This window comes from Hyaena hyaena, unplaced genomic scaffold (assembly GCF_003009895.1).
Source record: "Hyaena hyaena isolate Hyena2069 unplaced genomic scaffold, ASM300989v1 scaffold_228, whole genome shotgun sequence".
NCBI classification, from domain to species: domain Eukaryota; kingdom Metazoa; phylum Chordata; class Mammalia; order Carnivora; family Hyaenidae; genus Hyaena; species Hyaena hyaena.
In genome coordinates, this window is record NW_024080860.1 from 215887 (window position 1) to 228243 (window position 12357).

Below are 12357 nucleotides of genomic sequence, written 5' to 3' on the forward strand. Positions count from 1 at the left end.
CTGTCATTATTTGTGCCTCTTATTCTTTTTCAGGACAGTCTCTGTCTTATTTTTTCTTTTTCCTCTGAAGCTCCCAGTACAGAGCCCTGAGCTTTGTAGGTGCTAGGAAAGATTATCAGAATTAATGGATGTAACTTTACCAGGTACGTCCTTCAATATATTTTAGAAGCTTCTGTATTATGCTTTCCACCAAGCCCCTAAAAACAAGCATCATACTAGTATCTACATCTCCACAACACTCTCTTCCAAAAGAAGTTAACTTTGGGGCGAGCAAGACTGGGGCTCAAACTGTCCTTCAGGGGAACCTTCGCTTGGGTAAGGTCTTGGGGTTTATTCCCGCCAACCCCTCCTTCCTTTCCGCCCTACCCGCGCCTCCCCGGGCGTGGCCGAGCGCGGCGCCTTTAAGAAGGGGGCGGAGCACAGTGGAAAGACAAAGCCCCTGGCCGCGCGCTCCCCCTCCCCCTCCGGCGCACCACACGGACAGTGGTGCCCGGATGTCGGTGTCGCCGTCGGTGACAGATGGCGCAGTGTCTGTGGATGTTAAGGGGCTTCTCTGGTCTGACCTCTTTGAATTCCAGGCCCTTCGGTCCCCCGCTGACCCCCATTTTCAACTCCGCCGCTGGAGGCCCGCAGGCCTGTCACCATCACTTACATAACGTGACCTTTCACCTCTTCATACTGCCCTCTGGTGCGCTGCAACCCAACTCCGCAGCCCGGAAAGGGGGCGGGACCCGGGCGCAGAGCGGCAGCTCCCATGAGCCAATAGACTGTGAGCGCTGATCGGCTCTCCGCCTATTGGAGCATTCGCCACCGGCGCCACGGGGGAGCAAGTTAGTGTGTGCGCTGGCCGGGCTGGGGGGAGGAGGGGAATCTCCCGCCATTTTTCAATAATTTCCTCCGGTGCAGCTGAGGAGGAGTCGTGACTGCCGAACGCGGGGACCCGTAGCGAAGGTTGGGCCGGAGGCTGCCGGGCGGCGCAGCGGTGTGCGTGGGAGTTCCGTGTCCCTGCGTCCCGTTGCATGGCCCTCGCGCGGCCGCGCCAGCACTGAGGGAGCCGAGTTCGCGCCGCCCTCTCACCCCTCCCCTCCCCCACCCCACCCCCGTGAGCCAGGCGCTCGCTCCGGGCCGCGGGGCCTAGTGTTGCGCCGCGGGCTCGCCGAGGAGCCGTCGCCTTCTGGGCCGCCGCCGCCGCGATGGCGCCGCTCCTGGGCCGCAAGCCCTTCCCGCTGGTGAAGCCGCTTCCCGGCGAGGAGCCGCTCTTCACCATCGCGCACACTCAGGAGGCCTTCCGCACCCGGGAGTATCCTTTCCAGCCTGGCCCGCCGGGCCGCCCGCGGGGTGGGGCGGGGTGGGCCGGGGGCTCGCCGGGCCCGGAGGGCCGCGCCGCCCGCGCCTCTGGCAGCTGTCAGCGCGCCCGGCGCCGGCGGGCCTGCAGCCCCAGGCGGGAGCTCGAGCCCGCCGTTCTGCGGGGTGGGCGGGCGGGGGAGCGGGCCGGCCCGGAGCCCTGCGCCCTCCATCCTTTCCCGGCTCCGCACTTTGTCCCCGGGGCCTCGCTTTCGAGGAGCGGCCCCCTTTCCCCCCCAGGTGGCATTAGGCCCCCCAGTGCGAACGGGAGAGGGTTTCCTTGGCTGCCTTTACTCTTTAAATTAAACCTTCCACTTGAAGTTTTTGCACTTGTACCCATGCGGCCTCGTGATCCGGCTTGTGCAAGATTTTTTGTGTGCGTTTTATCCCGATCTCCGCGGGGGCACTGGGGCTTTTCTCCTCCCGAGCGGACTTCAGGCTGGTGGTGAACTGACAGGATCGTGAGGCACGTACCCCAGAACGAATTTCCAGGCCGGGGAAGGGGAAGAAAAAGTTATCCTGGGATGCCTTTCTTCCCCGGCATGCACAGGTTTGAAATGTTGACGATTTAGGAGATGGGTATCTGTCTTTAAATGAACGCTTAAGGAAATCCCAAGACCTACTTAACGGTTTTATGTTGTATTTTAGGAACAGGAGGCTGATGTTTTAAATAAGACGCATCCTCTTTTTAATCATCCTTTAAGGTTTCTTGTGTAAGCTTGAAGTCTTTAGTTGTACAACTGTTAGTGACTTTTTTTTATGGATGCCAGATGAGTCCTTTTTGAAGCGCAAGTGTAAAAAAGACGTGCATTTCTGAATCCACGCTTTCTTTAGGGAACGCTTCAGGAGTGAAGGCTAATATATTGAGTTTTATTAGCCCTTTTCCTTTGGAAGGACTTGATTTCTTAGTTTCTGTTTGCTTGCTTGCTTTTTGTGTGGGAGGGAGTGTCCATGTGAGCGATGATACCATTTGATTTCATTTTGTTTCTCTCTTTAATATGATCTTTTACAGGGTAGCCTCATTCTTGTTCAGGTGCAGTTTGTGGATGTTGGGTGTTTACATACAAAGGGGCCTGGAAGGTGAGCCTGCGCTTTAAGGAAAGCTCTTGGAGAAATAGAACTAGAGCATCCTGTAGCTGCAATGGCTCTTGGGGAATGGTGGGATTCTCCAGCCTCCTTTGTCAAGTGGACCCAGAGGGTCAGGGTGGACTTGTTAAAGGTCAGATACTCGGAAATAGGAGTCAGGAGTAGAATGCAGCGCCTTTCTACCTTAACCTGTATGTAAATCTAGAGAAGAAGGTGGAATGCTTGGTTTTTCATGTTAGTCAACTTCTGTCAGTTCCAGGTATGAGAGAGATTAGGTGCATTTCAGGGAGTGATTCCGGTGGTATTCTGGTTCTTTTTCTCGTCCTGTGAGGATTTTTGGAAAGCTTTGGAGAAGTACTCTACTAAGTCCAGCATTATTCTAAAGGTGTCCTGCTGTTTGTTTGTTTGTGTTTTTTTTGATATTTTCAAACATCAGTGGGGTAAAAGAAAATTACTGTGGGAATCTGCCATATCCTTTTCAAATGTTATTCAGATACCATTTTTTGAGCAGTTGATGGATACTCACACTAGGATTATCAAATGTTTATTTTTATGTCTTCTGTTAGTGTCGAATCAGAAACACTCAGTAGAGACAAGTTCCAAGTCTGTGATAGGTGTTGAGCCATGTGAAAAATGGCTAAGAGATAGCTAATTTAGAATTGGCAGCACAGGCTTTTTCATAATGTTTACAGAAATAAATGAAATGTAATGATGTATATGAGGAGTTTCTCTTAATGATGACAATTGAAAATTGAAACCTGCAACTTTTTAAGTGTTAGGTATTTTTAAAAGTTCTTCATTTTAAGAATTTCCTATGCCAGTATTTAGAACTCTTTTAACAAATGGGTCCTTAAATTGCATTGCATGTTAAGGGGGAAGTTACTTCCATGGGAATTTCTACAAGTGGAAGCTCTTTGAGGATGGTTTTTTTTTTTTTTTTAATATTTTTATTTATTTCTAGGAGAGAGAGAGAGAGAGAGAGCGTGAGCAGGGGAGGGTCAGAGAGAGAGGGAGACACAGACTCTGAAATAGGCTCCAGGCTCTGAGCTGGCAGTCAGCACAGAGCCCGACGCGGGGCTCAAACCCATGAACCTCGAGATTATGACCTAAGCGAAAGTCGGACGCTTAACCGACTAAGCCACCCAGGCGCCCCATCTTTGAGGATGGTTTTAAACAATCGTACAGTGTGGTTGGCAGGCTGGCATAGTTCTTTATTAGGCTTTTAGTGATTTCATAGAGAACAGGTATGTGGTTGGTTAACAGCTGCATTTGAAGTATGCTGTTTCCAGTTCTTAATTAATGGTTACAATTATGTTTTTAATAGGATTGATACTTTAATTTTCTCCTAACACCTGCCTTTTGATTGGATGTATATGCAAGAGCAAATCAGTGTAGTATTTTATTGACTTAAAGCTTAAAGTGATGGTATGTTCTTGAAGGCATTATTGTACCTCTTCATTAAACTTCCAGTTGTAGTTGTGAATGATGGATGGACACATTTAATGACTGGGTTTTATATATTGATGATCATGTTTATTGTATTATAGCTTTGAATCTGTAAGATGTTACTTCCTAGGTTAATACTAAGGCAATACACTAGATCTTCCTTGTAAAGATGATCAGAATCAATTATTGATGTGATTATCTGGCAATAGGATAATACAGTGAGTAAGTTAAGATGGGTTTTAAGGAGGAACTAAAGCTACTAGCAGCCTGGTGTAAGCTAATAATGTATGTTGTATTAGCTAATATGTTTGTATTGCTATTCTCTTTTGTAAAGCTTAGGAACATCTACTCATAACCTTGTAGCATCAATATATGAGAGCTTTTGTTTTATTGTATTTTATTTTTTTAATGTTTTATTTATTTTTGAGAGACAGAGAGGCATCCTAGTGAAGGAGGGGCAGAGAGAGAGAGGGAGACCATCCGAAGCAGGCTCCAGGGTCTGAGCTGTCAGCACAGAGCTCATTGGGGGGCTAGAACCAATGAACCCCATGAACCCTGAGATGACCTGAGCCCTTGAAATTGGATCCTTAACGGACTGAGCCATCCAGGCTCCCCTATGAGAGCTTTTAGCTGATATAACGCGGAGGATCTGTTAGGACATAGTTAATCTGCCTCTAGGCAAGAGTGACTACAACCGAGTTGTAAGAGTTGGAGTTAAATTGTAGTTGCAAGCCAGGATTTTATTGGACAGTTGGAATAATGATTTCTTAGGTTGGTTTTTATAATTTAATTTCTTAAAAGTGAGAAATTAAACTAGATTAGAATTGTTTTTAACCTGATGACAGAGTGTTCCAAAGACAGAAATAGGATAAAAAAGCAAATCTGGAGTTGTGCTTTGTCATTTCACTTAGAACTCTCAGGGTTATAGTTATGCTTATTAAACCTCCATACTTTTCTGGGCTACTTCCTTTCAGGCTATCAAGTACTTTTTGAAAGAAACAAGGCTTAAAGAGAACAATGAGGCAGCATATTGTGGGGAGGTAGCTCTTGAACTCAGTGAAAAAGTAGATGCATAATGAGATATATAGGATTTCAGAATATCTTGTCATTTATAACTTACACAACCTTTGGAGAATTGCTTTGACATTTTGTCTGCAATTATATGTGCAGCAGTGGCTGGAACATAAAAACCTAAATTGGCATTTGCTCTGAGTAGTTATTTGAGAGTAAGTGACTTATTTTGGTAACCTAAAATCTGAAATAGGATTTAGAGGCAGCTGACTCAATATCCTTCTAATGGGCTTTTTTTCCTCTTCATTTTGATTTTTTCCTCTTTCTTGTAACATAAGTCTTAAGTAACAACCAGAACAGAGTTACATAAAGTTAAAAATATCCAATGTTGGGGTTGTAGGACTTCAAGTTTTTGATTTTTGGGATTAATCTTAGATTACTCGTTAATTAAACTTTTAATGTATTGTCAGAGGGCGTTCATTCCTAGATGTAAACCCTAGGTAGACAGTGCTGTCCAGTAGAAATACAACGTGAGCCACAAGGAATTAAATGTTTTCCAGGTTAACTAACTGAGCCACCCAGGCGCCCCCAGAAATAGAGAGAAATTTAAGCAGGCTCTTTGCTCATTGCAGAGCCCGATGCGTGTGGCTCGATTCCACAACCCTGGGATCATGACCTGACCTGAAAATCAGAAGAGTTGGATGCTCAACCGAGTGAGCCACCCCAGGCAACCCTCTAACGTGCTTTTCTAGTGGCAGAAAGATCTGGAGGATACCATGATGGCTTTTTGAGTTTCTTGGAAGTGGCATCTATCACATATATTTTTTTTACATCTGTTGGTCAAAACGAGGCATGTGAGTGAGCCTAACATCAGGGGGGAGGGAATGGGCATTATTCTTCATAGGAGGCATTGCAAGCAGTGGAGATGTATCCTTTTGTGGAAGGAAGGTAAATATTTGGAAAGAATAATACAACCTCTTATATTTCAGCGTTCAGGTAATGTTTCAGAGGAAAGTTACTTTTAAGTTCAGATCTAAAGTATAATTAGAGTAGATTAAGACTAGAGTTTGTGAACTTGAAGGTTCTTGAATTTTAAAAATGGAAAGAAGTTTTAGATAGCTGGACTGAAGACATGGGAATGAAGATAGAGTTGCTTAGCAGTGAGATATAGAAAGGGGCTGGACCATATAGGTCCTTGGGAGGTAGGCTGAGGAGTTTGGACTCTGTCTTAAATTTATTGGAGACTGTTCAGAAATTTGAGCAGGGGACACCTGGGTGGTTCAGTTGGTCAAGCGTCTTTTGACTCTTGATTTCAGCTCAGGTCATGATTTGTTGGATCAAGTCCCACATGCTCAGCACTGCTTGGTAGTCTCTCTCTCTCTCTGCCCCCTTCCTCTTTCTCCTCTCTCTTTAAATACACTTTGGAAAAAAATTAAGCAGGATGGAAGCAGGCTTTTAGATTGAAAGCTCACTGTGGCTGTAGTGTTGAGACTCTGCAGCCTTGAGACTCGCGAGGCAGTTATTAAATAAACAAGGCAATAGGTAATGGTGGTCTGAACAAATGTATTGCCCTTGAGAAGTACAATAGATGACAAATAAATTCTGTAGATTTGACAGGATTTGGTGATTGTTTGGGGAGGAATCAAGGATCGAATTTTGGCTGTCACTAGTGAGTTATTCTCTGATAATAGAGAACCCTGGAGGAGGATCTGGTGTTTCTTTTTGTTTTGACTGGGAATGGGTAATGAAGGCAGGAAGTTGAGTTTGGGTGTTAATATATTGAGTTGCTGTGGCTATCCAGTTGGAAGTGTCTATTTTGCTACTGCTTATGGGCCTGGATTCAGAGAGGAGACTGAGTTGGTAATAGAAATTATTAGCATATAGATAGTAATTGAAGTTATGGAAATGGATACTGTCACCCCAAATGAGAATGTTGTATTGATAGTGATTTTCAAAGGATGGTGGGAAAGCCACGTATCTAAGTAGAAGGCACTTCTTTGTTTGGAAAACTATAATCAGCAAAAAAATATTTAATATTTAAATGTGTATTATTTGAGAAAAAAGTTTACCACTTTTTTCTTCTTAAAAGAATAGAGATACCTGGGTGGCTCAGTCGATTAAGCTTCCAACTTTGGTTCTGGTCATGATCTCATGGTTCCGTTCGTGTGTTTGAGGCTCTCCTCTGGCTCTGTGCTGATAGCTCGGAGCCTGGAGCCTGCTTCTGATTCTGTGTCTCTTCTCTCTGCCCTCCCCTGCTCTCTTTCTGCTTTCTTTCTCAAAAATAAATAAACTTAAAAAAATTTAAAAAAAAATCACGAAAGTAAAGCTGAACAAAATCTTGATCAGTGGAGTGATTTTTCAATACTGTGGGAGCCTGAGGATTACTTCCCAGTGTGAAGTATTTGCATTTCAGGGGCCTGAGGGCAAATGAGATTTTAAAGTAAGCAGTTGAAGTGGGTTTAAAAACAAATAAGATTGAGTAAAAGGATGTTTGGACGAGAAGCACAAAGGACCTGAGGAGGATTACCGGGGAGGTCAATTAAAATGTTTAAAACTGTTATGGCTAGGTGGGAAGGGAGGATCAGAGGCTGAATTTAAATAATGGTTCTGTTATGGAAGAGGATGGACTGAATGAGAAAAACTAAGTGGTTGCAATTAGGGACTGAAGAGCTGAGTATGATTCCCGGATTTCTGACTTGGACACTAGGGCCATTCAGCGAGATTGGGAATAACTGTTAAGGAGCAAATTTAGGAGGGGAGGGAAGGGGTAATTAGAGTTCAGTTTAGAAAAAGTTGGATTTGAGGCATCTAGGCGATACGCGTCTGTTGGCTACATAGGTCTAGATCAGAGACTCACTGGGCACATGATTCCTCCTTTTAAAATTAACAGCTACTAACAGAAATTTAATATTCTTTAAGATTTGGTGGTTTTATCTCACATTCTCTCTGATGATTACACAGTGAATTTCTTCAGTATAGCTAAATAATGTGTTAGAGTGTTATCAAGCATTTTGAATGTTTAAATAAATACACTTACTGGTTTTTTTTTTTTTAAGGTTATTTTTATATATTTTGAGAGAGAGAGAGAGAGAGCAAACAGAGGGGCAGAGAGAGAGGGAGACAGAATCCCAAGCAGGCTCCGCAGTCAGTATAGAACCTGATACGGGGCTCAAACTCACCAACTGTGAGAGCTGAAATCAAGAGTGGGACGCTTAACCGACTGAGTCATTCTGGCGCCCCTGCTTCTTTCTGTCATGATTCATCCCCGCCCCCTGTGCAAACTGACAGAAGCAGAATAATTTATCTTATTGATTAGTTATGATAACGTCACTTTGGAAGCCATGCTATTTCCTTTTCTCTCTATAAATTTTTATAAATTTTCGGTGAGATTGAATTTATGGAGCTTTATATGGAAGCTTGACTCCTGGGTTTTACTGGTACTATATTTTGTTTAATCATTTAAATATTAGTACCACCCTTCTGGTGAGGAAAATAGACTTAAACTGTTCTGTTTTTGGCAGATCCAGAGAATTCTACAGAAGGCAAAGATGCTTATGCTATTGGCTATAAAAGTACTATTTTGGATCATCTATGGATTTGTCCCTGTCATCTATCTTTGCACTGATTTAAAGGAATCTCTATATATTTAAAATGAATTACTTGTTGAGTTGTGAGGTAGTATTACAGAGGGAGTGGCTTAAAGACTTTTATTTCAGCAACTATAAAAAGTGTCACTTGGAAAATACAGAGATTGGCAGCTAATTCTCTAGTTGTGTCAGTTTATTTTCTTGGGTAGCATCTGTTGCTGTGCATAAAATAAATTAGTTAACGTCATTTGAATTCGAATGTGTCTGGCTGATAGTGAATTACAGTTGGGATGATGTGGAAAGTTACCATTTATATGGCAGTAACTTAGAGGATGTTTTCTTCCTCCAATGGCCTTACAATTACAAAGACCGAATAATGTCTGGCAAATGAGTCGTGAGTGTAGTGTTATTGGAGACAGCATGAAGGCTGGATAAATAGGATATCGAAATCATTTTTAGAGTTTTATGGAATTTATTTTTTAAACTCAACAAGTGTTTCCAAAGTAGGCTGGAAGGTTTATAGTAAGTGGATCATTAGCTTATGCACAGGGCTTTTCAAATTGCCTGTGAGACTGGGGTAGTCCTCCTCTTTGTGGAAGACTCTTAAACTTGCTGACCATCTGCGTTAGGTAACAATTCCATATACCTTACATTCTTATTCCTTATGGTTTGTGTTTAATTTACCTTTATTTTGTCTTACAAATTTTTAACACTGGGAGAGTCTTACTGAAATGAAACAGGTGAATTGAGGGGCACCTGGGTGACTCAGTCGGTTGAGTGTCCGACTTGGCTCAGGTCATGATCTCATGGTTTGGTTCATGAGTTGGAGCCCCACATCGGGCTCTGTGCTGAATGTTCAGAGCCGAGAGCCTGTTTCGGACTCTGTGTCTCCCTTTTTCTGTGCCCCTTCCCTGCTCGTGCTCTGTCTCTCAAAAATAAACAAACAATAAAAAAAAAAAAAAAGAAACAGGTGAATTGAATAAATCACATTTGTACTAAAATAGTATTTTATTTGTAAAACAAAAACATGACAGACCATTTGACTCATACTTTGGCTTTAAGAATTTTGTTTGGATTTGCCACTTGAAAACTCTGATTTCAATTTTATGTTTTTATGCTGTAGAATATAGAAAGGATGCTATACATAGACTTTTTTTTTTGGTATAAGTAATTTGTGGATATGGATAAGTTTTCTCTATTGCTTGAATATTGTTTTCCTGAGCCACTTTTAACAGAGAGTACGAGGCCCGCTTGGAAAGGTACAGTGAGCGCATTTGGACCTGTAAGAGTACTGGAAGCAGTCAGCTAACACACAAGGAGGCCTGGGAGGAGGAACAGGAAGTTGCTGAACTGTAAGTAGTAGAAGCATTGCCCTTCTGGCACCATTTTCACATTATTGGGAAAGGGGGAATATTAATAGTAAAGCAGTATTTATATTTAAATTTAAGGGCATACATTGGAATATATTAGTACAATAGATTGGTGTCTGAATGCCTGTGCCTAGTGGCATTTTGCTGGTAACAAAGTATGTGGAATATATAGTTGTGTGTATACTTATTTAGATATTACTGGGCTTTTGAGTGTTCTTGCTCTATCTTTTACCTTGTAAATATTCTGGAAATGTTCTAAGCAAAGGAAGCTGATACAATCTGGAAGTAATACAGGGGCAGCAAATTAGAAATTTTCTTTATTTTGTGGTCATTTGAAATGTTAGACTGTCTTTACAGTAGCTATCAAAAAGAAATACACAGTTTGGGGTGCCTGAGTGGCTCAGCTGGTTGCATGAGTGGCTCGCTTTCTGCCCCTCCCCGGAGCTTGGGGGAGGGGTGGGCAGAGAGAGAGAAAAAAAAAAAGAGAGACACAGAATCCAAAGCAGGCTTCAGTCTCTGAGCTGTCAGTACAGAGCCCAGTGTGGGGTTTGAACCCACAAATGGTGAGATCATGACCTGACCCAAAGTCGGATGCTTAACTGAGCCACCCAGGCATCCCTGGATTAGTGTTAATTACTTATGGGTGTTGTTTAGTGTACTAGACCAGGAGCTGTCCAGTCTTTTCTGTAAAGTGCCAGTTAGTAAATATTTTAGGGTCTGTGTCTCAGCTGTTCATCTGTGGCATTGTACAGTGAAAACAGCTATAGGTAAAATGTAAATGAATATGAATGGCTGTAAATAAAAGAAAATTTCATTTACAAAAACTGGTGGTAGGCTGAATTTGGCCCTTGGGCTGTTGATGACCCCTTGTGAACTTTTTAAAAAAATTATTCTTTTTATTTTTTATTTACTTATTTTTTAAAAACATGATTTATTGTCAGGCTAGCCAATATACAGTGTATACAGTGTGCTCTTGGCTTTGGGAGTAGATTCTCATGATTCATCACTTACAACATCTGGTGCTCATCCCACAAGTGCCCTCCTCAGTGCCCATTACCCATTTTACCCTCCTCTGCATCCTCCCATCAACCCTCAGTTTGTTCTCTGTATTTAAGAGTGTCTTATGGTTTGTCTCCATCTCTGTTTGAAAGTATTTTTTCCCCTTCTTAGCTTGTGGACTTTTTTTTTTTTTAAAAAATATATATATTTAAGAGAGAGAGAGAGAGAGAGGGGAAGGAGCAAGCAGGGGAGAGGCAGAGAGAGAGGGAGACACAGAATCTGAAGCAGGCTCCAGGCTCTGAGCTGTCAGCACAGAGCCCAACTCAGGGCTCGAACTCAATGAACCATGAAATAATGACTTGAGCCTAAGTCAGACACTTAACTGTCACCTAGGTGCCCTGTACCTTGTGGACTTCTTGAGGGCAGGTCTCATATTTGACTTGAATTGACTACAGTGCTGAGGCACTGTCTTCTGTACTATATAAGCACTTACTGTTTGCTCTTTCCAAATATAATGTTGCTTCTCTGGGTGTCGTGTTTTTTTTTTTTTTTTTTTTTTAATTTTTTTTAAAATTTATTTCTGAGAGGGAGAGAGGGAGAGGCAGCATGAGCTGGGGAGGGTCAGAGAGAGAGGGAGACACAGAATCAGGAGCAGGTTCCAGGCTTTGAGCTAGCTGTCAGCACAGAGCTTAAGCTCATGTCACGGGGCTCAAGCCCATGAACCGTGAGATCATGACCTGAGCCAAAGTTGGATGCTTAACCAACTGAGCCACCCAGGCACCCCTGGGTGTCTTTTTGGGACAAGAAGTTATGTGTGTGTAAATTCTATGTAAATAAAAGATAGTAACCATTAACCTACAACGAAGTATGAAGAGTACTGAAGAGGAAATCAGTTATTGTTACTTGTAATATGATTATATGCCAGAAAACCCAAAGAGAGTCCAGTGAAAAACTGTTAGGAGTAATAAGGGAATTTAATTTCAAAATGCAAATAAGTTGCTTTCCTCCACATAGAGCGGCAGTGAGAGTTTAAAGAGTAGGGACTAACCTGGAATTGTTAGGGAAAACTTCATGTGGCTTCATGAGGAAGGTAATACTTGAAGGTTATTTTCTACCAGATTATAGAAGGTGAGATGAGCTACTCGTATTTAATTCTGTGAACAATGGACAGCAATAATTTTTGAACAGGAGAGAAACATGGGATGGTTTTGGTGATTGGTGTTTAGGCTTTGAGATTAATCTAGGAACTGTGTAGGAGTTCGAGAAGGAAAAGCAGGTGGGAAGTTGATGTGGGCTTGCCAGGATAGTATTCAGGTAGAGAGTCATGGCGTTCATTACTGGGAATAGAAATAATGAGTTGGATTCTGTAATCCTTCCTGAAAAGAGGGTTTTGGGCCATAACTTCTGAAAACCGCTACAGATTTTCTTGGAAAGTCATAGTACTTAGCTTGTTAAAAGATTTTCAGAAGACCTCCAGTAAAGAAACTGTAGCTTGGTTTAACCCTGTGGATCTC

General features: G+C 42.8%; 1 protein-coding gene across 1 annotated transcript in view; it reads left to right on the plus strand.

The window, feature by feature from the left end:
• Positions 1 to 857: 857 nt before the first annotated feature.
• Positions 858 to 12357, plus strand: part of BAZ1B (bromodomain adjacent to zinc finger domain 1B) — a 65248-nt gene continuing 53748 nt past the window's right edge. The window contains exons 1-2 of the mRNA XM_039243497.1: positions 858 to 1300; positions 9710 to 9826. Coding sequence (XP_039099428.1) covers positions 1194 to 1300; positions 9710 to 9826 — 224 coding nt within the window. The 5' untranslated portion in view covers positions 858 to 1193. The remainder of the gene's footprint in view (positions 1301 to 9709; positions 9827 to 12357) is intronic.